The sequence below is a fragment of the Schistocerca cancellata genome, chromosome 2, assembly GCF_023864275.1.
Source record: "Schistocerca cancellata isolate TAMUIC-IGC-003103 chromosome 2, iqSchCanc2.1, whole genome shotgun sequence".
NCBI classification, from domain to species: Eukaryota; Metazoa; Arthropoda; class Insecta; order Orthoptera; family Acrididae; genus Schistocerca; species Schistocerca cancellata.
In genome coordinates, this window is record NC_064627.1 from 1,071,440,217 (window position 1) to 1,071,466,919 (window position 26,703).

The 26,703-nt window shown below is 41.1% G+C and overlaps 1 protein-coding gene across 1 annotated transcript in view; it reads left to right on the forward strand.

Annotated features, from left to right (window-relative positions):
- The first annotated feature begins 2,144 nt into the window (after window positions 1-2,144).
- The window catches only part of LOC126161113 (protein FAM246C-like), a 64,979-nt gene continuing 40,420 nt past the window's right edge, over window positions 2,145-26,703 (forward strand). The window contains exons 1-2 of the mRNA XM_049916960.1: window positions 2,145-2,191; window positions 3,759-3,926. Of these exons, the coding sequence (XP_049772917.1) occupies window positions 2,145-2,191; window positions 3,759-3,926 (215 nt within the window). The remainder of the gene's footprint in view (window positions 2,192-3,758; window positions 3,927-26,703) is intronic.

The window sequence follows — 26,703 nt, forward strand, 5'->3', positions numbered from 1 at the left end:
AAGTTACATATTTAGCTTCTTGTGCGTTTTTATTTAACTTCATTTTTAAATTCTGTTTGTGATTTTGTACTTAAGGTGTAATATCGTGTTTCACTAACTGTAAAGTGTAGATTTGTGCTGTTTGTAGCGCAGTTGTCATTTCCTTTGAACAGCGAGCTACACACTTCAGTAAGGCGTCAGCCCCCATTGGAGACACATTCTTAAGTTAGTAGTGCTAGTATGGATAAGGTGTTTGCATGCTGTGTACGCTCGCAAGAGGAGCTGGCTGCAGTTCAAGAACAGCTGAATGTGCTTTTAGCTCCGGTCAGTCATCAGGCTGCTTTCTCGGGGTGTAGCTGCAGCGGAGAATGTGGGTATGCGGTGCGTCGTATGGGACACTCCATACGTTTCGTGCAAGAGCTCTGGGGCCAAAGCGTCTCCTAGTGTAACCTACACATTGTATCCATCCTCGCTGCAGGGTGTGTTGCAGGATGTAATGCGTGCGCATTGCTCGAGGCAGAGAGTCAATATGGAGGTTGGCTGCTTTGTCTCGGCCATCCACCCTGTAAGTGGACAGTAGGCCACTCCTTCTTCAGCAGGGTCTCAGGAGGCACACGGGGAAAGGGATTTAGTTATGATCGGGAAATGCAGTGTTGGGCAAGTTATGGACCTCCTTAGCGAAATAGCGTTCATGGCAGGAAAGAAATCGAATGTGTCCTCGTTATTTCTGCAGGAAAGGGGGTTGGGGAGGAGCTTGTTGGCAACGTGTTCGATGTGATCCCTCCTTGTAAGTTTCCGGTCCAGCCAGACGCCTAGGTATCTGACTTTCTCTCGGAAACGTATTGTGCATGCATGTGGTGTTACCTGTCTATAGTGTTAATGTTTGGGTAGTATCTTCTGTGTGCATGTGAACAGAACTGCTTCGCATTTGTCGACGTTTATTTTAATACGCGATCGTTCCAACGAAGGCTCGGCTGTTCTGAGTGCCGTCTGTAATCGTGAGTTTACGTTCGACGGTTTCCAATCTTGCTCAAGGATGGCTGTGTCATCCGCGTAGATGGCTGCCAAGAATAATACACAGAAGAATGGGAAAGAAAACTGAGAACGTGTTAGACGTTGATGAGTTTCGCTTTAGAAAAGGTAAAGGCACCAGAGAGGGAATTCTGACGTTGCGGTTGATAATGGAAGCAAGACTAAAGAAAATCAAGACTCGTCTACAGGATCTGTCCAGCTGGAAAAAGCTTTCGACAATGTCAAAGGTGCAAGATGTTCGAAACTCTGAGGAAAATGAGGGTAAGCTATAGGAAAAGACAGGTAACATACAATATGTAGAATATGAAGAAGAGTGGAAGACTACGAACAGACTTCAAGAATTGAAAAGGGTAATCTCTCTTCCCTACTGTTCAATCTATACATCGAAGAAGCAATCATCGAAATAAAAGGGAGGTTAAAGAGCAAAATTCAAGGTGAAATTGTATTAAAGATGAGATTCGCTGGTAACACTGCTATTCTCAGTGAAAATGAAGATAAGTTACGGGACCTGTTGAATGGAATGAACAGTCTAATGAATACAAAATACAGATCGGGGGTAAATCAAATAGTGAGAAACTTAACATTAAAACTGGTGGTGACAAAGCAAATTAAGTTAACGAATTTTGCTTCCTAGGCAGCAAAATAACCCATGAGGACGTAGCAAAGACATACAATGCAGACTAGCAATGTCAAAATGGGATTCCTGGGCAAGTGAAATCCACTAGTATCAAATATAGGCCTTAATTTTAGGAAGAAATTTCTGAGAGTGTACGTTTGGAGTACAGTATTGCCTGGTAGTGAAAAATGGATTGCAAGAAAAAAGGGAACAGAAGAAAATCGAAGCATTTGAGATGTGGCGCCACAGAAGAATGTTAAAAATTAGGTAGACAGATAAGGTAAGGAATGAGAAGATTCTCCGCAGAATCGGCGAGGTAGGCAATATATAGAAAGCACTGACAAGACGATGGATCAGGATGTGGTAGGACATCTGTTAAGACATTAAGGAAAAATTTCCATGGTACTAGAGGGAGCTTCAGGGGGTAAAAACGGAAGAGGAAAACATCAAGCAAATAACTAAGGACGTAGATGCAAGTGCTGCTCTGGGATAAGAAGTTGGTGCAAGAATGGAATTCATGGCGGACCACATCAAACCAGATGGTTGGAAAATTGGAAATTTGTGGTAAGTTCCTATGGGACCAAACTGCTGAGGTCTTCGATCCCTAGGCTTACACACTACGTAATCCAACTAACGTACGTCAAGAACAACGCACACGCCCATGCCCGAGGGAGGAGTCGAACCTCCGACGGGAGGAGCCGCGCGAACCGTGTAAGACGCCGTAGACCATGCGGCTACCCCACGCGGCCCAGATGTTTGGTTGGTTGAGGGAGGGGACCAAACAGTAAGGTCATTGGTCCCATTGGGGTAGAGAAGGATGAGGAAGGATGTCGGCAGTGTCCTTTCAAAGGAATCATCCCGGCATTTGCCTGAAGCGATTTAGGGAGATCACGGAGAACCTAAATCACGATGGCCGGACGTGCGTTTGAAACGTCGTCCTCTCGAATGCGAGTCCAGTGTGCTAACCACTGCGCGACCTCGTTCGGTCAGACCAGTCAGAAAACTGATGACTTAAAAAAAAAAAAAGAAGAAGAAGAAAGAAAGTAGGTCCCCCCTTAATACGTCAGCGCAGTGAGACACACACAGTAAGTAGCTACATTGGTAGCAGAGTACTTGTGGTTTGCAAGACGGTGGTCTGACGCCCTCTGGTGAACACTCGCCAGTCGGTATGGAGAGGAAGAAAGAAGACTGCGTACAAAGTAAGAACACATTGACAGTCAAAATTTTAACAGAAATTCTATCTGGGAAGAATGTAGTATTCATATTATTCACGGAATCTAGAGCAAGCTGAACTGGAAGCAGATGGCTCTGAAATATTTAGTGAGACCTTACTGTCTTTTACTATTATTAGTGTCAACAATTATTTTCATTAGTATTATTACGCTCAGCCATTATCATTACTAGTGTCAGCTATTTTTATTATTCCTCTGAATGTTTTTGTGATGTCTTTATTGTGTGTTGTTTCTGGTCAGATGTAAGAGAGGGCTTTAAGGACCTAATCTGGTCATGTTAAATAAGCAATAAATAAATACTGAACTACTTCATGAAAACCATCAAGATCTGACACGTTTTTTCATTGATACTGATACGAAAACGTGCAATGGTTTCTGTAGAGAGCGAAGGGAGCAATGAAAAACAGTGTGGCCAACACACAGTTTCCCCAGTTTTCCTGCAGCTCCAGTGCCTCGGAGACCTAGCTTTTAGGATTACCCTCGTATAAAACGAGCTTCCCTTCTCTCAACTTTTTCGATGTCCTTCGTCAGTCCTGTCGGATGCGGATCCCACACTGCACAGCAATGATCCAGAAGAGGCTGAACAAGCATAGAGCTATAGTCACCCCTAACAGATCCAACAAAAGATAGACTGGAGAAGTCATCGCAAAGAGGCAGTTGCCTTCCCTCGTTACACGTCATACGTAATTCCCCGCCCTCTCCTATCTTCCGTCTTAGTGTCGACTGCGACGCTAAACAGACGTGCGGAGGCGTCGGTGAAATTATTTCGGTCGCTTTGCGAGCGGTACTGCTGAGCTGCACACACAAGCGGCTGCCTCGTTTTTCGTACAGAACGACACAATAAGAACGCGGTTTTACGCCCGCCGCGGCCGTAACTGTCTGGCAGGCTGTTCCGTTAGGCGCAACACGAGCGCGGAGCAGGTGCCGCCGCCGCCGCCGCCGCCGCCCGTATCTGCTGGAGGCTTCCGGCGCGGCGCGGACAAGAGCACAGGTAGGCAGGCAGGCAGGGTCACCGGGTCAGAGGTCGCGCGTCCGTCCGCCCGCATGCGGGGCGTCGTGACCCTCAGGTCGGATTAACGTCCGCCTGTCCGCGGAACGAACCCCGCCGGGGCAATTTTCTGCGTTGTCGAGTTAAGCAGCAACGACACGGCTACCTGTGGGCGTTAAGTACTGGCCTATACCAGCTGCTACCTAGGTTACGTGAGTCTCATCGCTTTTCGAAAGCAGTATTCGCCTCGAGAAAGGAAGTGTTGATTATCCAGGAGCACATATGAGGGGCGTTCGATGTGTAATGCAACACTTTTTTTCCTCGGCCTGTTTCGGTTGAAAAAATGCCAAATATGCTATGGGACATCGTTGCATGTTCCCTCTTCATTCCCTATAGTTTAATGAAGTTGAGATAGGAAGCAGCGCTAAATGTAGCCTGCAAAATGGCGTCTGTAACAGAGGTGCGTTCCAAGTAGACAGCTGCCACTGATTTTCTTTTGGCGGAACACCAGATCAACGCAGATATTCATAGGCCCTTAAGGTATGATTCTACGGAGACCTAGCAGTTAACATTATTTATTTTTTTATTTAGCGTATGGCTATACATGCAACATTAATACATCAAGTGTTAGACATTAAAATCTTATAACAATCATGAATATAATTTATGTTTATACTGGTCAGATAAAAGGTTATATCGAGGTTTGAGATCCATTCTAGCGCCGATGGGGATGCCTCCTGGAAGTCGGACCAGTTCCCTGCATATGCTCGCAAGGAGCATTCACCATGGACGTGTTGGGTCGTCTGTCTAGGGGCACCGCAGTCGCATTCTGGTGACATCGCTCTTCCCCATTTGTGTAGTGAATCCGCACACCTGCCATGTCCAGTACGTATTCGATTTAATGCGGACCATGTTTTCCGTGTTAGTTCCATTCCAGAGATGTTGCAGTTATAGCTCTCAAACCAGGTCTGTAGTTGGTCATTTGTCTTTTGGTTCCAATCTAGTCTCCACTGTTTCATGTGGTCATAGTTATTATTTTGAAGCTGCTCAGCTGTGCGTATGGGTGGCTTTCTTGATTTCAATCGAGTGTGTCGCAGTTGTGAGAATTCTTCTTTAATTGGTAGTTCTGGTTTTGTCTCAATCTTTCTGAATTCGTGCATTAGGGCCGCTTTTCTACGCAGATCCGGGGGCAGGATATTACATAGCACCGGTAGCCAGTACGTGGGCGTTGATTTAACGGTTCCAGAAATCAACCTCATTGTGTTATTTAATTGCCTGTCAATAAGTTTGGTGTGACAGCTATTAATCCAGACCGGAGCTCAGTACTCAGCCACAGAGAACACTAAGGCGATAGATGAGGTGCGTAATGTTTTTGCGTTAGCTCCCCAAGTAGTACCGCTAAGTTTTTGAATGATGTTGTTCCGTGTTCCAATTTTTGCAGTGGTGTTCTCCAGATGTTTTCGGTAAGGAAGAGTGCGATCCAATGTTATACCTAAGTACTTTGGAAACTTATTATGTTTGAGGTTGGTGTTTCCGAGTTTTATGTTAATAATTTCATTTGCCATTTTGTTATTAAGATGGAATGTAGATACTTCAATTTTGTTAGTGTTTGGCTTGAGTCTCCATTTCTTGAAATAATTGTATAGTATTTCGACGTCATTATTAAGGACTTCCTCTGTATTGAAGAGATACTTGTCTCTGGTAGCCAGTGCTATGTCATCCGCATAGCAAAATTTTCTTGACTTTGTGTTTGGGAGATTTGCTATATAAAGGCTAACAAAAGCACGGTGAGTAGTTGGGCGATGTGTCTGTCGTCATCGCAACAAGGTCGCACCTACCTGTCCGATCTCCGGCACACTGTTGTGACTCCTGCAATGTTGGAACGTGCGGACACTCTCATTCGAGGAGATCGAATGGTCTCAGTCAAACACTTTGCTGTTGGTACTACTGACACACTTGTCCACCAGTTGGGGTGCTCAAAGGAGTATGCCCGCTGGGTTCCTCATTGCCTAACAAAAGACCATAAAGAGCAACGAAGAACTGTTTGTGGGGAATTTCCTGCGTGTTAAGTGGCTGATCGTGATATGTTTTTTGTAGAACGTCATCACAGGAAATGAAACACAGGTTCACCACGTCGAACCGGAAACAGGGCACCAATCCATGGAGTGGCGCCATACGAGCTCTCCTCCGAAGGAAAAGTTCAAAGCCTCACTCCCAGCTCTTCTGGCACTCTGGGTGGGTTATTGTGTTTCATGTCCTCTCTCATGGTGCAACGACCAGCTCTTTAGCGTATTGTGCTACCCTCAGGAAATTAAAGAAACGGCTTCAGCGTGTTTGTTGCTACAAATATGAGAACCAACTTCCTTCTCCATGACAACGCAAGGCCTCACACAGGCCTGCGTACTTGAGAGGAACTCACAAAACTTCGTTGGACGTTCTTTCGCATCCACCCTACAGTCCAGATCTCGCAGCTTCCGACTTCCATCTGTTTCATTAAATGAAGGATGCAGACTGCTGGGAGCAGTATATGGATGTGATAGAGTGTAATTATGCAGAAATACGGAGGCTCTAATGTCGACCAATAGAGTGGCACTTTGCAGGCATGCAAGCCCTCCCAGTAAGGTGACGTAAGGCCGCCGCACTTAACGGACATTATGTTGAATAACAGTATTTGCAACCAGAAGTTTGAGGAATAATATGCTGTGCTGGAATCCTGAATAAAACCAACCTGCTTTCAGAAAAAAAGTGTTTCACTATTTAGTGAAGGCAACTCGTATTTTCTATAATTTTATAGGAACCATAAAGATGCTCTCTTACAAATTAACATAAATCTTTTAATAGTTAGCTGGTCATTAGGCAGTTTCAATTTATACCCACAATACAGGGTGTATCATAATTAATGGCATAAACGCATACAGCTGAAAGTACACGATACTAGAAGCAAAAAGGTCTCAGTAAACAAAAGGCCGAAAATGCATACCTTAAGAGCTACGAGCAGTTTTTCATCTTCAATTCTGTGAAGCAAATCTCTTCTACTACAAGCTCTTTGCTTTCCATATTTTGGGAAGTGATAATCTGGACCAAAACAAGACAAAAATGTCCAGTAAACATGTGCTCTGAAACGCATACCTTAAGAGCTATGAGCACTTGTTCATCTTCGGTACTTTGGAACACAACTCTTCTAATGAAGCAGTGCTCATAGCTTTTAAGGTATGCATTTTAGAGCGCATATTGACTGGACATTTTTTTATGTTTTGGTCCAGGTTTCACTTCCCAAAATATGGAAAGCAAAGAGCTTGCAGTAGAAGAGATTTGCTTCACAGTATCGAAGATGAAAAATTGCTCGTAGCTCTTAAGATTTTGCATTTTCGACCCTATGTTTACTGAGACTTTTTTGTTTCTAGTATTGTGTACTTTCAACTGCATGTGTTTGCGCCATTAATTATGATACATCCTGTATTTTGCTTTTAGTAGTTCGCGACAGTTATCTCTGCAACACTTCACGTATCCCTACAATAGTCAGCTCGGACAGAGCGCAATAACCTCTTTGAGCAACATCTTTTCTTGTCTTCTGAGACGCTTTCGCCGCTTTTGGAGCTCGGTTTGTGTGCTAACTAATGGGAAGCTTTCGCAGTTTGAAAGCCAACGAACTGGTCTTTGTTCGAACGTGCTTCAGCCATTTAGATTCTGTGTCTTGCAGTGTTCTGCTCTCGTAGTACTGGTGAGAGTTCTGCTTTGCGAGGAAGACTGCCTTTGTAGATCTGAGCTGCTTCAAAGAATCTACATTTCTGAAGAAATTGCTCGAGATCATTACAATTTCTTGCCATGGTGAACCTCAGCTCAACTGGGGAGTTTATTTCGGACCTGACTGCTAAATTTTTGCACAATTTCTTTGTGATCACTCGACGCTCAAACCTGCGGCACTATTCTTCGGTGTGACGAAATGTAAACTCCTAAGTTGCTCAGTTTTGACTAAACGGAACTTGACTGCAATGACGGATGTTGTCTTTCCAGGCCATCGTGTAGCTATCACTCTCTATAGAACTATGAAGGAGCTGCTTTCTGGTTAAACGTTCTGTACTGATCACTTGGTGTTCCCATTTTTCACTGTGAAAGTCACTCACATTTATTGAGGACACACGTAAGCTTATATACATTAAAAGTGTGGTTACAACATTTATACTAATAAAAACTAAAACTCCCATGTCCATTAACAGTCAATTATTCCTGTTTCATTAATTATGTAAATTAAATATCATTTTTGTTTACGATTTGTTACAAGAAGGAAATTACAGTAAGGTGAACACGTAAATTTGAGCTATAGGATACTGTAAAAGGGAAAGATCGTAAATGTTTCAACTTATAGTTTATGAAACTGTCCAAAATCTTAAAAGGATTTCGCTGTACGTCCATCCTTTCCCTCTTTTATTTCTGTTGATGTCCACAGCGGAGTGTTGCCCATGAAGCAGCCAAGATTCTACTTACTTTGAATGGTCAAAAAAAGTCATTGGTGGGTCACATAACTTCAGAAAGAGTAGTGAAGAATGGTTCACATGGCTCTGAGCACTATGGGACTTAACATCTGTGGTCATCAGTCCCATAGAACTTAGAACTACTTAAACCTAACTAACCTAAGGACATCACATACATCCATGCCCGAGGCAGGATTCGAACCTGCGACCGTAACAGTCACGCGGTTCCAGACTGAAGCACCTAGAACCGCACGGCCACACCGGCCGGCAAGAGTAGTGAAGAAACAGTTTTTTTGAATAGAGAGGTTCTACCGTCAGTAATGATCAGCTTCACTGGGCAAACCCCCTCCCACATCCACTAGACGACACTGAAATTGTCTTGATGATGTTGTCAACGGAAGCAAATTTGTTCGATACTTTGTTTTGTTTTCTCATTTTCCATCAAAGTTCTCACAATTGTCAAAAACATACTCACTAAATCTCGTTTTTTTCAACTGAAAGCGAACTCCAAGTTACCCAAAATATTTTTCCCAGAAAGAATCGTCTTTAATGTCTTTTGGCCAAATGCTTGTATCAACCATATTGGCTGAATTGACCAAAGCTGCATCTTTCCCACTCAGCATTCTCTTTTCAATCGCTGGTGAAAGGCTGTCATAAAAGATAACAGGGGTAATGAGCAGTTATTTAGCTTTTTCATACAGTTTGATTCTGATCAATCTATTGCTGATAAATGCCACAGCCTGCTCATAAAAAGTTCACGTACTACCTTTCCGAGCAATAAATGTCAACCAACTTTTGCACTTTTTTTACTAGCCGGTGTTGCAGTTCCTCGCTAACTTCTGAAAGTTCTTGTAGAGCATCATACATCAGTGGCAAATATTAAACAAAGCATGTCGATGTTAGTTTCCTGAGTGGGTCTTCATACTTGAAACTGACCGAGGCATCACGTGTTGGGCCCTCTTTATCTGCTACAAAATGTTTTGAAAGAACCTCGTAGTTCTGCCGCACTGCTAAAACTGGATGAGACCTATCTTGTGTCTAACACCCTCCCAGTTTTCAAAAGTTAAACCGCAAAGTCGTCTGCAAAGAAATGCAATTCTCGGTTGGTCTTTGATGAGTCATGCTATAGAACATAAGTTTTTCATTGAATAACTCAACCGACACTTGTCATGTTCCTACTATACCACTTACACAAAGTTCAAGGCTATGCCAAACAATATAAGATGGCAACCTGTCTTTAAAAAGAGCCCCATCTCCAGATTCTAGTCAAATCATTTCTGCTGCTCCGTCAGATGCCACAGATATTAGACTAAGCTTTTAAAAAATTTCACCTGATATATGGCCACAGCATCAAAAATGCCAAGAGACGTTATATTTCCAAATTCAATTATGTCCAAAAACAAATTTACATGGGATTCTATACTTAAATGTGTAAGGTAAACTGTAATGTAAAATATCAAAGTTAATTCTTCTGCTGAAAGTAGTTGACTCATCGATGATGACTGAAAACTTATCGTCCTCTTCTGCTATTTCCTGTACAATATGTTTTCTCATTTCTGCACTGATACATTTGTGATATTCACACAGGCCTTACTGGAATGTAGAATTCCGCACATATTTAATCCAGTGAGCTCCTGAACGTCGATATCTGATTCAAAATTGTTGAAATATTGGTTCTTTTTTGTAAAATTATAGGCACTGCGAAAGGCACTCGCTGTAACTTCTTTATCTTTTGATACGGTTTTCAAACAAACATTTCCATTGTTTCTTTTTGGGACTCTGCTAAAATGTTCACGGCTGCTCAGTGCACAGCACTGTCTCTGTGAGCGAATATCTTTTTTCACAACTCTGTTTGTTGTTATTGGGATCACATCCAGTCTATTGGTTGGATATTTTCATACCAGTTTCTTTTTTTTTTTTTTTTTTTTTTTTCAAAGTCCAGGCATGCCATCTTTTCGCAAAAACTCACAACCCAATTTTTTGTTGTGTACAATAATGAAAGGAGTCTACTGGGGTACACTTATATGTTGTACCCGAATATTATAATGATAATAATATAAACTACATCTACATCTACATCCATACTCCGCAAGCCACCTGACGGTGTGTGGTGGAGGGTACCTTGAGTACCTCTATCGGTTCTCCCTTCTATTCCAGTCTCGTATTGTTCGTGGAAAGAAGGATTGCCGGTATGCTTCTGTGTGGGCTCTAATCTCTCTGATTTTATCCTCATGGTCTCTTCGTGAGATATACGTAGGAGGGAGCAATATACTGCTTGACTCCTCGGTGGAGGTATGTTCTTGAAACTTCAACAAAAGCCCGTACCGAGCTACTGAGCGTCTCTCCAGTAGAGTCTTCCACTGGAGTTTATGTATCATCTCCGTAACGCTTTCGCGATTGCTAAATGATCCTGTAATGAAGCGCGCTGCTCTCCATTGGATCTTCTCTATCTCTTCTATCAACCCTATCTGGTACGGATCCCACACTGCTGAGCAGTATTCAAGCAGTGGGCGAACAAGCATACTGTAACCTACTTCCTTTGTTTTCTTATTCCATTTCCTTAGGATTCTTCCAATGAATCTCAGTCTGGCATCTGCTTTACCGACGATCAACTTTATATGATCATTCCATTTTAAATCACTCCAAATGTGTACTTCCAGATAATATATGGAATTAACTGCTTCCAGTTGCTGACCTACTATATTGTAGCAAAATGATATGGGATCTTTCTTTCTATGTATTCGCAGCACATTACACTTGTCTACATTGAGATTCAATTGCCATTCCCTGCACAATGCGTCAATTCGCTGCAGATCCTCCTGCATTTCCGTACAATTTTCCATTGTTACAGCCTCTCGATAAACCACATCATCATCCGCAAAAAGCCTCAGTGATCTTCCGATGTCATCCACAAGGTCATTTATATATATTGTGAATAGAAACGGTCCTACGACACTCCCCTGCGGCACACCTGAAATCACTCTTACTTCGGAAGACTTCTCCCCATTGAGAATAACATGCTGCGTTCTGTTATCTAGGAACTCTTCAATCCAATCACACAATTGGTCTGATAGTCCATATGCTCTTACCTTGTTCATTAAACGACTGTGGGGAACTGTATCGAACGCCTTGCGGAAGTCAAGAAACACGGCATCTTCCTGCGAACCCGTGTCTATGGCCGTCTGAGTCTCGTGGACAAATAGCGCGAGCTGGGTTTCATACGACCGTCTTTTTCGAAGCCCATGCTGATTCCTACAGAGTAGCTTTCTAGTCTCCAGAAAAGTCATTATACTCGAACACAACACGTGTTCCAAAATTCTACAACTGATCGACTTTAGAGATATAGGTCTACAGTTCTGCACATCTGTTCGACGTCCCTTCTTGAAAACGGGGATGACCTGTGCCCTTTTCCAATCCTTTGGAACGCTACGCTCTTCTAGAGACCTACGGTACACCGCTGCAAGAAGGGGGGGGGGGGGGGCAAGTTCCTACGCGTACTCTGTGTAAAATCGAACTGGTATCCCATCAGGAAACCATTACATGGTAAACGATGTATGTCTCTAATGGGCTCTATAAAAAGGATCGCTGACTCTGCACGACAGCAGAGCCAAAGATACTGCTTCTGGTCTGAGATCGTGGTGTTGGAGTAAGAGAGCGCTTGGCACACAGCAGTGTGTTTCGGTCTGTGAGCGAAAAAGAATGCAGTAGGTAGTTTTTGTGGTATGCTCTGTAAAGCCGCGAAATGCTAGATTACAATGTAGGAATTTTCTCATACCAATACTTTGTGTTACACCGCGCATAAAATAGGTTAAAACTCGTGAGTGACTTTGTAATGGAGTGTAAAGTGAAGTGATGAAATATAAATTTAATTGTGACAAGAAAGGATTATTAGATTTATATTACAACGAAGCTTTACGAGTACATGTATTATTGGAAAGATAAATGTGGAAGCACTTAAGTTAAAGATTTAATTTTTTGTTACTTTCCTTTTGCCAGTGCGTTAGTGTAAATGAGTTGGCTGATAATTAGTTACAGTGAGTTCTATGTTGAGTAACTCCAGAATGTGCGTAAACACATTTGATGTATACGCTAGTTAGATATCTCCCTTTTGTAATGTTTCTAAGATTTGTTAACACAGGAATAAGTAATTTGAAGGTTTGTCCTTATGATTTTTAGTGATTTTAGATAATACTTGTCGTACAAATCTCATTGCTTGTGAGTACATCAGCAACGAAAGGTTTTCATTTAGTGAAAAAAATGTAATTTTTCTGGGTAATGTAATTTCAATTGTCAGACTTTTGATAAGCCTAACTTAACTTCGAATAGAACTTCACTATTGAAAAAGTCAGTGTTAGAAATTAACCCAAATCACTACCGCCTCTCTGTCCAGGTCATATTTTTTTCAAGAAATTGAATTTTTCTTAAATGTTTTCATTTATCAGCCAAAAGAATTTCATGTATATTTCAAAGTATTACGGTCAACATTGCACACCGCTGAGCCGCTAGGTGGTATATTTTATTCTTCGTCATGAGAGAGCAGAATATAACGCGATCCACCGTTGCTGCTTTCGAGGTAAGACAATTTTATTTATCTGTTATGTGCACAGGGACCAAAGTTATCAGTTTTGAATAGGACCAGAGGATTCAGTACCTAAGGGGCTGAATGTATTTTGGATTGACTGTATTTCTTTTTTGGTATTGCGAGTTGCTTTGCCCAATGAGTTCCTATAAGGTTTTGCTAACAATAACACAGAGTAAGCACACCACCTGTAGTTACAACGTGCTACACGATAACTCCAGTTTTGTATGCATTCCCAGTTCAAGCACTCATGTAAGTATTTCAATAAATTTTATAAAGAACGAACAATAAACAAACTGTATTTTTTACGAAGCTCTCTCTCTTTTGTCCAAAAGTCCAACAGTCTGGCCACTGTTTATCACCTTCTTCGATGTCCTCGACAGAAGAAGATGAAGTGATACTTGATGAAGCAGACAATGGTGCCTCCGTTTGAACTGTTTCCATTGGCCGCGGCAGGTATTTTTCAGATTCTTCGTCTAGTTTTCGTTTCTTTAGGTTTTTTTTACCGAAATAACTAGTCATTTTATCTATTGTAAACGAGGAACGAAAACTTTACGCTCTTTAAATTTAGAACGTTACTCGAGATAACTATGCAAACACAAGAGAACAGTGAGAGGTAAAGCGAGCGCTTGACGCAACAACCTTGCCGAATCGAATAAACTGCATGAAGTGACACAAGGCAGTATAGCGGAGCTCGTGAAGGTTGGCGGACCAGATTTCGAGTGTAAAAAGTGGTTCAAATGGCTCTGAGCACTATGGGACTTCACTTCTGGATCATCAGTCCCCTAGAACTTAGAACTACTTAAACCTAACTAACCTAAGGGCATCACACACATCCATGCCCGAGACAGGATTTGAACCTGCGACCGAAGCCGTCGCGCGGTTCCAGACTGTAGCGCCTAGAACCGCTCGGCCACCCCGGCCGGCTATCGAGTGTAAAGAATAGCCAGCTGGCCGCAGCCGCCCCCCTCTGCACGCCTTAGTCTTGCACCAAGTAGGCATAGTTTTACGCAATGCTGCCATGTTGCGTTAACACATCGATTCCAATCACGGCCCGTGGACATTCTTATGGATCAGAGACCACTCACTGTAATAATTTTGCAGCTAGAAAACACAAAAATTATTATTCTCTTTAGGACGAAACTAGGTTCAACTGCAGAAAGGTAGGTCAACGACTGTGGTTACAGCGGTCGTCTCTTTCTAAATGTGCTGCGGTGTCACCTGGCACCTTACTGAGAGATTAGATGGAAATGGTATTCATAATGATTCAGTTTATTCTTTCATGCTGAGAATCAATGACTACATGCTTGGGGGAATATCCGCACAAGCACTGCTGGAAGCTATAAACAGAAAGGAAACAATTATTTAATTTTTGGTCAGTCTCTTGATACATCATCTTTCGTTACTGCTCAGTGTTCAAGTGACAGCTAATCAAAACCCAGTTCCTGTTGCGCTTAAATTACACAAGTACGTGTTTGCTACTATTTTATCAATTGTTACGGATCAGACGGCATTTCCAGTTTCATTTTGGAGCATGGAGCTACGTACTCAGGGCATTGCTCTAAAGTTCAGGGCTTTTGCATTCATTGTTCCTAGAAGCAGTTCACTTCTTGTCACAACACACAGCTTACACTCTCCTCAGCCGAACCAAAGAGGAAGATAATTCAGGTCAGAGAAAAGAAGCCTAAGAATAGCTACAAGATCTGATACATACGTGCCAATCAACGCCACATCCGAAATACCCTACATAAAATATTGAAATTACCGACTCATGGAACTTGCTAATAAAATCGGGCGGAACAGATTAAGAATCAAGACACTGACTACGGGCCTGCTGAAAGACACAATCATAATTTTCAATTTTTCTGGATTTCAGTACCGTTACCCATCAAATACGTTGCCCAGTGGACAAAGAAAACAGCCGAAGACTACAATGAAATAGAACTGCAAACAGAGCTAGCCAGTGATATCAATTTTCTCTTATAGGAGAGGCAAGAAAGAAAAACTAGGAAAATATCAATCGAACCTGATGGACGCAACTTAATCCCAGGTGATTATACCATTAAAATTAAAATGAAAATAACAAATAAATATCAGGTTCAGAATCAAAATCAAAAAAGAACAGTACGTAATAAACTGAAAATTGCAAACAGCTTAACGAGCAGAACATGGCATTCACCATAACGCGATTTCTCAGGAGGCAAAACAAGCGAGACGTGTTTCGGCATATCCGTAGATACTTTACCGTTTCTGAGAAAACGATGGTCAAAGTTCGCAGTGTAATTTAGATGGCTTTTAGCGCGTTCTGTTAGCAGTTGAAATGGTGGCGAAGTGGCTAGTGTTGCGGTCTCTCGCTTTTTGTGCAATGTGTTCGAAACAGGGGATTGTTGTTTTTACTTATTTTATTTTTTTACTTATTCTTTTCATTTGTCTACCGATCTCTATATACGGTTACCATACGAATGTTTCTTATCAAGTTAGGCGATACAAGGGAGTAATATTAATTGTAAAATTACAAATGGGTTCGACAATAGGTTTCATACTTTTACTATATAATATGTGTTTAGGGTATTTTCAGGTGTTAAAAAATTCGTTTACATTCTAATATTCTTATATTTCATTCTTATATCAGTTCTTATATTAATTCTCATATTTTATCCTTATGTTTATTGTTCAGGAAGATTTGGTGTATTCCCTTGGATGATAAGCGTCGTAGAAACATCGAAACATAGAGTTTTTGAACGCCACGGGAACAGCGCGAAGACAAGTTTGCCACAGCGACATTTCTTCGTACAAATCTCACTCGGGAAAGAAACGTCGTTAACATTGCTGAATATTTCACTCGTTGGCAATAATTTTGCACCAAACCATGCATACTGGATCACTTTGCCGAAAACGGGCGCTTGAAATTCGTCATTGATCGAGATACGGTACACGAATTTCACCGAACAGTTTCAGATAATTTTCTTATTCATTCATTTCTTTAAATTCAGTCACCAGACATACAATTATTAGACAAATAAAGACAACATGATTCCAACATATACCGGAAAATATTCGTGTTGCAGTCTTCTAGGGACATAGGTAGATAAATGAAAAACAAAAATTAAGGTAATAATAGGGTTTGGAACATGCGGCGCAAAAGTGTGAAGCCACTGCCCCTCTACTTAGGCTGAATGAATTACCCGCTAAAAAGCACATACAGCACCTCGAAAGCCTTGATCGCCGTTTCCTTACAAACGAAGGGGTATCTACGGATAACCCGAGATACGTGTTCACTTATTTTGACTCCTCTTACACTGAGCGAATTTTCTAGAAAATCGCGTTTTCGCACTTGCTGTAACCTCCTCGTATGCAGAGCAACCAATCCTCTGGCTGAAAAGAACATAGGCTAATCGCACCACTCTCTCCCTTCAGGAGAGAGAAAGGAAGATTAAAAACTGAGAAGAAGGCTAGAAAGTCGGTTTGAACAGTGTAGTGCTTAACTAGATTTGACCATATTGGAAATGATATAATCTTTCCGTATACAGTCTGTCTAACCTCCTAAACACCACCGACAAACGCCCGTTGTGCGACACAAAAGACCAAAGTAAGCTGTGGAAACACGTGATTTCAGCACCACAGAATATGATGACGGCCCAACCATCATCTCGCGACGTGATGTTGAGTATTAGTTGGGACTCCCAAAGAGTGACGCTATTGGATTATGTTCACAAAGGCCAAACCCTCACGGGAACACGCTACTTGAAGCTCCTGACGAGCTTATGGGGGTCCATGAAGAAGAAGCATCGCCGAAAGCTGTCTAAGGTTGCTTTTTTTTCTGCGACGTCGCCCCACGTCATTCTGTATAGGGCGCAACACGTGCTGCTTCTTTGGGCTGTCGGATTTTCCCTCTTCCCCTTCTCTCCATTATTCCTTCTTCAGTTGACGAAACGATTGCGCGGGAAGTATTTCCAGAATGACACCAAGGTGGTATGCTTGAAATAGATAAGTAACTTCCTAAAAACCATCTGAAGGTTCAAAAAGTGGTTCATGGAATAATAAATAACTATTCCAAAAAAAGTGACTGGTAGCAGTTTTATGTGTTCACATATAAGGTCATACCTCCTATAAGCAAGACTCCGCAAAGTCATCCATCGTTTGGAAAGATCTGTCTACGTGAATGGTGAAATGATAGAGAAGAATTCACACCATCGCCAATACTCATCGTCCTAGCTCGACTTTCTCGAGGTAATAGTTAAAACTTAATGATTGCATCTCGTAATCTGGTCTGTCGTTTGAAAGTCGTCTTCTGTTGATATTGCTCATGCCACGTATTCAGATACACTAAATAGTTATTAATAGCTGAATGGTTACCTGGAAAGTGATTTGCAAACAGAAACTGGGGAAACTTCTCGGCAGATTAAAACTGTGTGCCGGACCGAAACTCGAACTCGGGACCTTTGCCTTTCGCGGGTAAGTGCTCTACCGATTGAGCTACCCAAGCACGACTCACGCCCCGTCCTCACAGCTGTAATTCCGCCAGTACCTCGACTCCTACCTTCCTAACTTCACAGAAACTCTCCTTCGCAGGAGAGCACTTGCCCGCGAAAGGGAAAGGTCCCGAGTTCGAGTCTCGGTCCGGCACACAGTTTTAATCTGCCAGGAAGTTTCATATCAGCGCACACTCAACTGTAGAGTGAAAATTTCATTCTAGAAACTGGGGAAGTTGGCGAATGTGGAACTGTGCAGTCTACAGTAAGTTTCGTGTGCCACAAAATTTTTCTGGGTCACCACACAATTCAGTTAAAAGTGGGAAAATTTACCACCAGAACTGAACGAAGCACTGAATTGGTAAGCATAACTTATGTATTAATATTAATAAAAATATCCAAGTAAGTATATGGACTGGACATATGGGAACAATTTAAGCACAACCGTTGAATCAAATAATTCAGAGCAAGCAGAAGTTTAAGCCACAACGAAAAGAATAATACAATCAGACAAAGTCTACAAATATAAGGCTTGTCTTTTGCGCTTCAGAAACGCCAGGTGGACTATATTGAAAATAATCTTACAAAAGGGGATGGGTTTTGTCCGAGAAACAGTCGTCACAGTTTAATATACAGTAGTTCATTAAAATTAAACATCATACTAAATATTCACAAAATAATTCAAACTATGATCTGTCTTTGCCTGTTACGTAATTTACTGACTCACTTATATTATTATTATACAGAGTGCTGTGCTAATCTTCGGCGCCTGTGGGTAAAGTTCACACAGACATACATGATTCACACACAAGACTAAGAGACAAAACGAATTTTACCCGTCACAGTAAGTCAGAGGCTCAGACGTTCATCCCCATCGCTATGATTGAATTATTGTAAGTAAGAGAACTATAGAACACTTTCCGACAAAGAAATTTATCTGCATCGCCTTGCACATCGAAATAAGCTACGCTAGCGTGAAACAATATTCATGAACAAAGCAAAATTATTAAGACTGTTGGAAACTTTAAGAACACAAATGTAAATCGTATGGACGCAAATACCAATAAAATATCACGCAGAATTAAGAATTAAACTTATCCAAGATGGTACTGAAGTTACACGCGGTGAAACTGCCACCACGTGGTATAAAAAAAGCTACACAATTTTAAAACTGAAACGAAGTGAAAAGTAGACGAAATAAAACATGTACACACGAGGAAAGTCCACGCATAATTCGAGTTAAAAGAGAAGCCAGAAGAACTGAATTTTAAAACTGTGCTGGAGTAACGAACTTCTTGCACCACGTGTTCTGCTTACACAAAGCGAGGACCGGAAAATCTTACTACATTCAGAAAAATACAGTCTGAAAAATGTAATAATTCGACTATCGAAGTTAATAATTAACACACTCACCAGTGCCAAGTCGGTCTTAAGAGTACTGTCTTGACTTCCAATCTTCGAGAGCACGCTTTCCCTGCAGCGAATTTCACTCGGGTAGCCGGAGGAGGCCAGCGGGATCCTTTCGGTCAACAACATAACTGCTGTCGAATGACTACCGAAAGGGTACAAATCTCTCTGCCTACGTTGGTTACACTGTTGCTACCATAGCAGACAGCCAAATATGTAGTGCTACCATATATAGGACATACATACATACATACATTAAGCCTTGTTCCATAGATCATGAATACGACATTTCGTAATCATGTGGAACGTGTCACTTTAACATAAGTTTTCTTTGCACAAAATAATTAATTAACTGTTTTTTACAATTACTACTTCATATCTAAAATTCATCTATTGTGTAGAAGGAATTGTCATTCATAAATTCTTTTAATTTGCTTTTAAATGTTGGTTGGCTATCTGTCATACTTTTAATGTTATTTGGCAAATGACCAAAGATCTTTGTGGCAGCGTAATTCAACCCTTTCTGTGCCAAAGTGAGATTTAATCCAGAATAGTGAAGATTATTCTTTCTTCTAGTGTTGTAGATATACACTTCGCTGTTATTTTTGGACTGAGCTAGGTTATTAATGACAAATTTCATAATTGAGCATATGTATTGCGAAGGTACTGTGAATATCCCGAGTTCATTAAATAAATGTCTGCAACCTGATCTTAGGTGGGCTCCAGCTATTATTCTGATTACAAGATTTTGAGCAATGTATACTTTCTCTCCTAAATACGAATTGCTCCAAAATGTGATGCCATATGAAAGCAGTGAATGAAAATAGGTGTAGTAGGCTAATTTATTGATATGTTTATCACCAACATTTGCAATAACTCTAATAGCATAAATAGCTGATCCTAACCGTTTCAACAGATCATCGATGTGTTTCTTCCAATTCAATTTCTCATCAATGCACACACCCAGAAATTTTGAATATTCTGCCTTAGTAACAGACATCTGTTCATAGTCTATATTTATCAATGGTGTTATGCCATTTACTGTACACAATTGTATAACTCTGTTTTGTCAAAATTTAGTGAGAGTCCACTTGCAGAGAACCACTTAATTCTCTGAAAGACGTTGTTTACAATTTCCTCAGCGGATTCTTGCTTGTTGAGTATGACAACTATAATTGTATCACCAGCAAAAAGAACTAGCTTTGCATCTTCACGAATACAGAGTGGCAAGTAATTAATATACAGGGTGATTGTAATTAAAGCTAAACTTTCAACAAGCTGTAGAAATAACACCACTGGTCACAATGACTTCGAATTGCAACGGAATATTATCGGAGAAGAGGACAATAGTATGGCAGAAGAAAAATAAATAGATACAAAATGTAGTAATAGATGGCGCTGTTGCATAATTTAATAGTGGTCGACTGCAAATGACAAATGAGTCATGCAACAATGCCTAAGGTGTACGTTTGACGTTGAAGAAATTGTACTGCTCAGTGTGCATGGGTGTACAGGTGTGATGCTGTTCGTTACGTAAGCCCATCCACCATGGCAAGGTCATATCACGTCGGATGAGAAAAATTGGTCTTTAACTGTCCTGAGGCCAAAAACAGCATAAAGAGCATCAATAAAATCGATTTTTAAGTGTCCTGAGGCCAAAAACCGCCTAAAAAGCATGAATCAAAATCAAATCGGATTATTTAATTTCCGTGTGACTGGCGCAAAACATATTCAATATGCTGTCCACCGTTTTATGCAACAAGTTGAAATCGAGGAACAGCATGTTCCGCAACTGATCGAAGTGTTTCTAGGGTCACGTTCAGAATGTGTTGTGCAATGCGTGCCTTCAATGCACCTAAGTTTGCAATCGGAACACTGAACACAACATCTGTCACACAGTCCCACAGCCGGAAGTCACACGGGTTGAGATCAGGTGATCGGGACGGCCAGGCTGTAGGGAAATGGCGGCTGATAATTCTAGCATTTCCGAATTGGCGCTTCAGCAGCTGCTTAACTGGATTTGCAAAGTGCGGAGGTGCGCCATCTTGCTTAAAGATAATCCCATCCACATATACACGTTGCTGGAGAGCTGCAATGAAGTGGTTGCGCAAAAAACACTCATAGCGCTTACCAGTGACGGCACAGGTAACAGGACCGGAAGCACCTGTCTCTTCGAAAAAAATGGGCCTATGATAAACAATGCCATAAACCCGTACAACATAGCGATCTTTTAAGGATTAAGTGGTACTGATTCATTTGCATGTGGATTTTCCGTTGCCCACATTCGACAGTTCTGTGTATAGACATATCCTGTCAGATGGAAGTGGGCTTCGTCTGTCCACAAAATCTTCCATGGACAATCACTGTCCATTTCCATGCGAGCAAGAAATTCTATAGCAAAAGTCTCTCTTGCTGGCTGGTCAATAGGAAGCAACTCGTGCACATGAGTAATTTTGAATGAATAGCAAAGAAGGATATTTCGTAGGATTTTACGGACGGTGCTCACAGGTATGTCCAATGTTCGTGCAATTCTCCATGCACTACAAGTTTGCACACCACCACTCATCTCCTCCTGCACTGCTGTGGCCACTGCTTCCGCTGATGTCGAATCAATTCGTTTCCTCCCTCTATCAGGTTGTACACCAAAAGAACCCGTCTTTTCGAATTTCCGATCTCCAGCTCCACAGCAGTCATCGGACCAACGGCTTTTTTCAAACCCTCCAGTGTCTGTGACTTCTACAGAGCGACGTGTGCACAGTCAACATTCTTGTAATCCAGTTTTACAAGTAGAGCGCGATCCTGCATTGAGACAGTCATGGCGAACGTCGCAGTCGCGAAAGGAGGAACAGCTACGTACTTTGCGTGTATATACCAACTTTGATGGGTCGTACACATGACAGGCGTTTTCATTTGCGTATTCTCACACATAAAGCGCAATCTATTGAATAATTTTCACATTATTTTTTTCTTCTGCCATACGTTTTCCCTCTTTCCGATAATATTCCGTTGCAATTTGACGTCATTCTGACCAGTGGTGTTATTTCTACAGTGTTCTGAGAGTTTAACTTTAATTATAATCACCCTGTGTATTAAGAATAATAAGGGATCCAAGACAACCCTGTGGGACACCATTCTTGATGCCTCTCCAGTTAGAGGACTCTGCTGATTTTTGCAGACTATCTGTACTATTAATTTCAACCTTGTGCATTGTTCCAGTTAAATATGAACTAAACCATTTATGCACTCTCCCACTCATACCACAATACTTGAGCTTATCTAGAAGAATTTCATTGTTCCCACGATCAAAAGCCTTTGAGAGATTACAAAATATCCCAGTGGGTGAAGCTTGGTTATTCAATGCATTTAAGGGTTGGTGAAAGCGTATATAGCATTTTCTGTTGAAAAGACTTTCTGAAAACCAAATTGACATTTTGTTAGTACTTCATTTTTACAAATATGTGATGCTACTCTTGAATACATTACTTTTTCATGAACTTTGGATAAAGCTGTCATAAATGAAATTGGGCGGTAGTTACATACTTACATGTGCTGAAAGCTTATATCCACCCACATTTGCCATTTCCATACTTGTGTCCCTATGATGTTCACACAGGCATAGTACATCTGTTCCACCCTCAGTTTCTAAATCTTCTAAACAAAGAAGCTCATCTACTTTGTTTGTAATCCCCTGATATTCTGATGCAATATACTAACATTATTTTTCGCTGTTCTTTTATGAGAATCTTGTGACATGTTAACATTATTTTTCACTGTACTGTTATGAGAATCTTGTGCTATTTTAACATCTCTAGTATCTGCCTGCCTGAACTTCTCATTAAGCTTAATTTCAGTCAATGTTGGATGATTGGACACTTATCTTAGCGTAAAAAGTACTCCCATAAGTTTCAGTGCCCCCCCCCCCATTTTTTTAAAGATTTTGCTATCATCCCTGCCATTTTACCCTTCCCTTTCCTATTGAGATGCAGGTCATGTTTTGTGAAGTTCCACCTACCAATACTATCAACACGAATCAAATCTATGCGTGACAAAGTAGCCGCTCGAAACAGCTGATCTAGCTCCATATTGACCCTCCTGACAGAGCTGTTCAGTTGGGACCGATCATACCGCATGAAAGCGGGAGCCAAGCTAAATTTGTATAGTTCGTTGCCGATGCTATTTTTACCAGATCACACTCAATATTGTAGCCCTGATCCCTATCAATACTGCTTCCCGCTCCAACCACTACCACTACATGATCCTGCTTTCTAAGACCCTTGCACAATGATCCAACATCCTCTATTACTTGGCTAAGACATTTAGTGTGCTTGAAAATATTTGTGATCTGGTACCTGTCACCTAATTTTTCCTGCAAGATCTGGCCCACACCTCTTCCATGGTTACTACGTAACAACAGAATTTTCCTCCTACTTTCTACTTTTTTTCAAACGGTTTCCTAGTGCAAGTTTGTTGAATGCTGCCTACACTTACATCTACTTGAGCCTCTTCCTTAGTTGATTGAGGTAACTAGGCAGATCTATTGTTTGTGCCAATGATGAAACTGTCAGATACTGTTCTCTTTTTGTGGCCCCTGGTCCTTGCTACCAATTCCCACCTTCTTCACCCTTCCTCCCTCTTAACCTCATCAGTTCCTCCTTAGCACTATCCAGTTCAGCCTGAAGGGCTCTACTCTTCCCTTCCTGTTCCGCTATTTTCATATCCCTTTCAACATACACACTTTAAACATACACACTCACTCACTCATTCATATAGATAATAAAGAGAGAAAAGAAATGTTTGAGCACAAAGTGTAGGTAATGTACATGGGATTACATGCTTACTGGAAAAATTGATAGTTTAATGTAATTGTCTACCATTGAATGGGGACAAACACGAATTACAAAACTAAATTACAAATAATTAACCGTGAATGCCCGAAATACAAGTTAAACAGTATGAACCGAATTTAACAGAGATGTTTTAACACATTCGTAGTCACTTGTGCTTCTCAGAGAACCTTAGTCATGCAGCTGTCTGCCAGATTAATTTATCTTCGATTGGGAATTGCTAGGCATGTCTGAAGCAAGTCTCTGGAAATCTGGGGTGGGCCAACCAATAGAATGGCTTCGCGGAGATACTGAGCTAGCGAGTACTGCATGCACCGTGTATCAAGTGACTCACTCTGATATTCCATACCGACTTGTCATGTGTCCTCAAAATGTTTACCCTGAAGCTACAGCGGCCATGATTGTGTTGAGAGGGTTTATTCAAAAGATAGCAAGACAACAGCAGAAGCTGGGCGCGCGTGTCTTGTTGTAACGCTAGCAGCCGAATCGGTAGGTGTTTTGACAGTGAAGAGAGCGTGTTTTGACAGCTGTGAAGACCATACTGGACCGGAAGAGCTTTGTGGCGGCGTCAGTAGGTGGCGGCACCTTGGGAGGCGCGATGACTGGCAGACCTGAAAGTATGAGGAGTCCCGAGTGCAGGCTCTGTACATTCAGTGGAAGATAGCCGACCTTTTGAGTGGACTTAGGAGGGTAGCTACCACGGCCGAATTGACTGAATAAAGAAAATATTAAAGAAGGGAGACTTTAAATAAGAACCAAGCCAAAGCAGTGACAGAGAAGGCAGTAACATGATGCTAAAGACAAAATTTATACGAGTGCATGAGTAACGACTTGTTCTTGCTACGAGATGTAGTTTTCATGTTATTTATGGTAATTGTTTTAGATATAAAATGATCTCTAAAAATTAATAACTCACTAATGCTTTCAGCGAGTCATACAAGTATACTGTCAATGGACAGGTCTCAGGAAGCAATATCGAATTGTTAAGGTAGATTCTTTTTTAATATTACACAATACTGGCTCGAATGTATATTTCGTGCATAAAAAAATTAATTTTATCGTAAAGAAGTGAAATAATGGGAATAGAGGCAGCATTACTAAAAAGAGATAATTATGGATGTATGAATATAATTACTTTAATTGTTTAATATTTATTGATTGTATGACGAAGCAAAATAGCGTCCATATGAACGAAAACACTACTTATAACCGAACCATTAACGCTACACGAAAACTACGACCAGCATTGGAAAGCGTATGAAATCTGCGTCCAGATTCACTTATAATATTTATATAGAACAATTTATAGTTGAGGTAAGCTTTCGGAAGTTGGAAGTGTGCACGTGTTGACACAAGGCTATAAGTAACGGCGGTCTTTTTCGTGAGGGAGCATTCTGCATTCTGACTGCAGTCGCAGTGTTTAGGAATAGACAGGATGTGTGAGCGGCAGCAGGTCGCCTCACGTGTGTACCAGAAATATTTTCTATATTTCTGGTCACAGAAATATTTTCTATATTTCTGGTCATGGTCTGTAAAAATTTCACGTGTGACGACCTCGAGGACTGTGAAACATTTTTATCTTGTGTGGACTTTTCCGTCAGATGAACTTGTTGCTTTAGGATTTTTAGTATTTTATGTGACGATCTCAAAGACTTTGGAGGAGGACTCTGAATAGTTTCGTGTCAGGTGACTTCATCTAAAATTTTAAAAACTGTTGTCCAGTTAACTTTGATGTTGACCTGCACTTAAAATGTCAGTAGTTTTGCGATCACGGAATTTCAACTTTAGAGTTGTGCCGAAGCAACTTTAACTACTTTTCGTTGATTTTCGAAAATTTTCTGTAATGAACTAAGATTGTGAAAAGATTAAAACGCTGTGAGAAGTTACCATTATTTCACAACAAATTCATGACTGCATATATATTATAACTGTCATTGTTTCACTTAGGCTTAAGGCTGATGACACTGGTATCCTCAGTGAAACTGGAGAATTACAGGATGTGTTGAATGGAATGAACAGTCTAATGGGGACTTAAATTCAAATGAGAGTAGACCGAAAGAAACGAAAGTAATAAGAAGTATCAGAAATGAGAACAGCGAGAAAGTTAACATCAGGATTGGTGATCACGAAGAAAATGAAGTTAAGGAATTCTGCAACCTAGACAAAGAAATAACCCATGATGGACAGAGCAAGGAGGACATAAAAAGCAGACCAGAACCGGTAAAAAGGACATTCCTGGCCAAGAGAGGTCTGTTGCTGTCATACATAGGCCTTAATTTGAGGAAGAAATTTCTGAAAACGTAGTTTTGGAGCATAGCATTGTGTGGTAGTGAAACAGTGAAACATGGACCGTAGGGGAACCGGAAAGAAGAGAATGGAAGCATTTGAGATGTGGTCAACAGACGAATGTTCAAAATTTGGTGGACTGATAAGGTAAGGATTCAGGAGGTTCTCCGGGGAATGAGCTAGGAAAGGAATATACAGAAAACGTGTCAAGAAGAAGGGGATGATTGTAGGGCATCTGTTAAGAGGTAAAGGAATAGCTTCCGTGATACTAGAAGGAACTGTAGAGGATAAAGACTATATAGAAAAACAGAGAGGCTGGAATACATCCAGCAAATAACTGAGGATGTAGATTCCAAGTGTTACTCTAAGATGAAACGTGTGGCACAGGAGAGGAATTTGTGGTGCGCCTCATCGGACGACTCAAAGAAAAAGGAGGCTTCATTACTCCGAAAGGGTGTTTCGGCCCTTATAGACAAATTTCACTTGTTTGTCAAAACATTAGGCATTTTGGAGCGACGTTGTACATATTTGTTAAACAAAGACGGTATATGACGCGTTGACAGCCGATTTGACAAACAATATGATTGTTTACTCTTGTAATTTTCAAAGAAAAGTCAGTTGCTTACGAAAACTCTGAGACCGCGGACCTTACGCATGTAGATGTCTGTTCGCGTATTTTGTGCGAAAAAGAATTTATTTCGTAGTTTACATCGTTGTATTGTGAGTTCCCACAGTTGTTGAAACTAAGGCCAAAGAACTATGCATTCGAGAATGAAAGTTCGGACATTACCAAAAA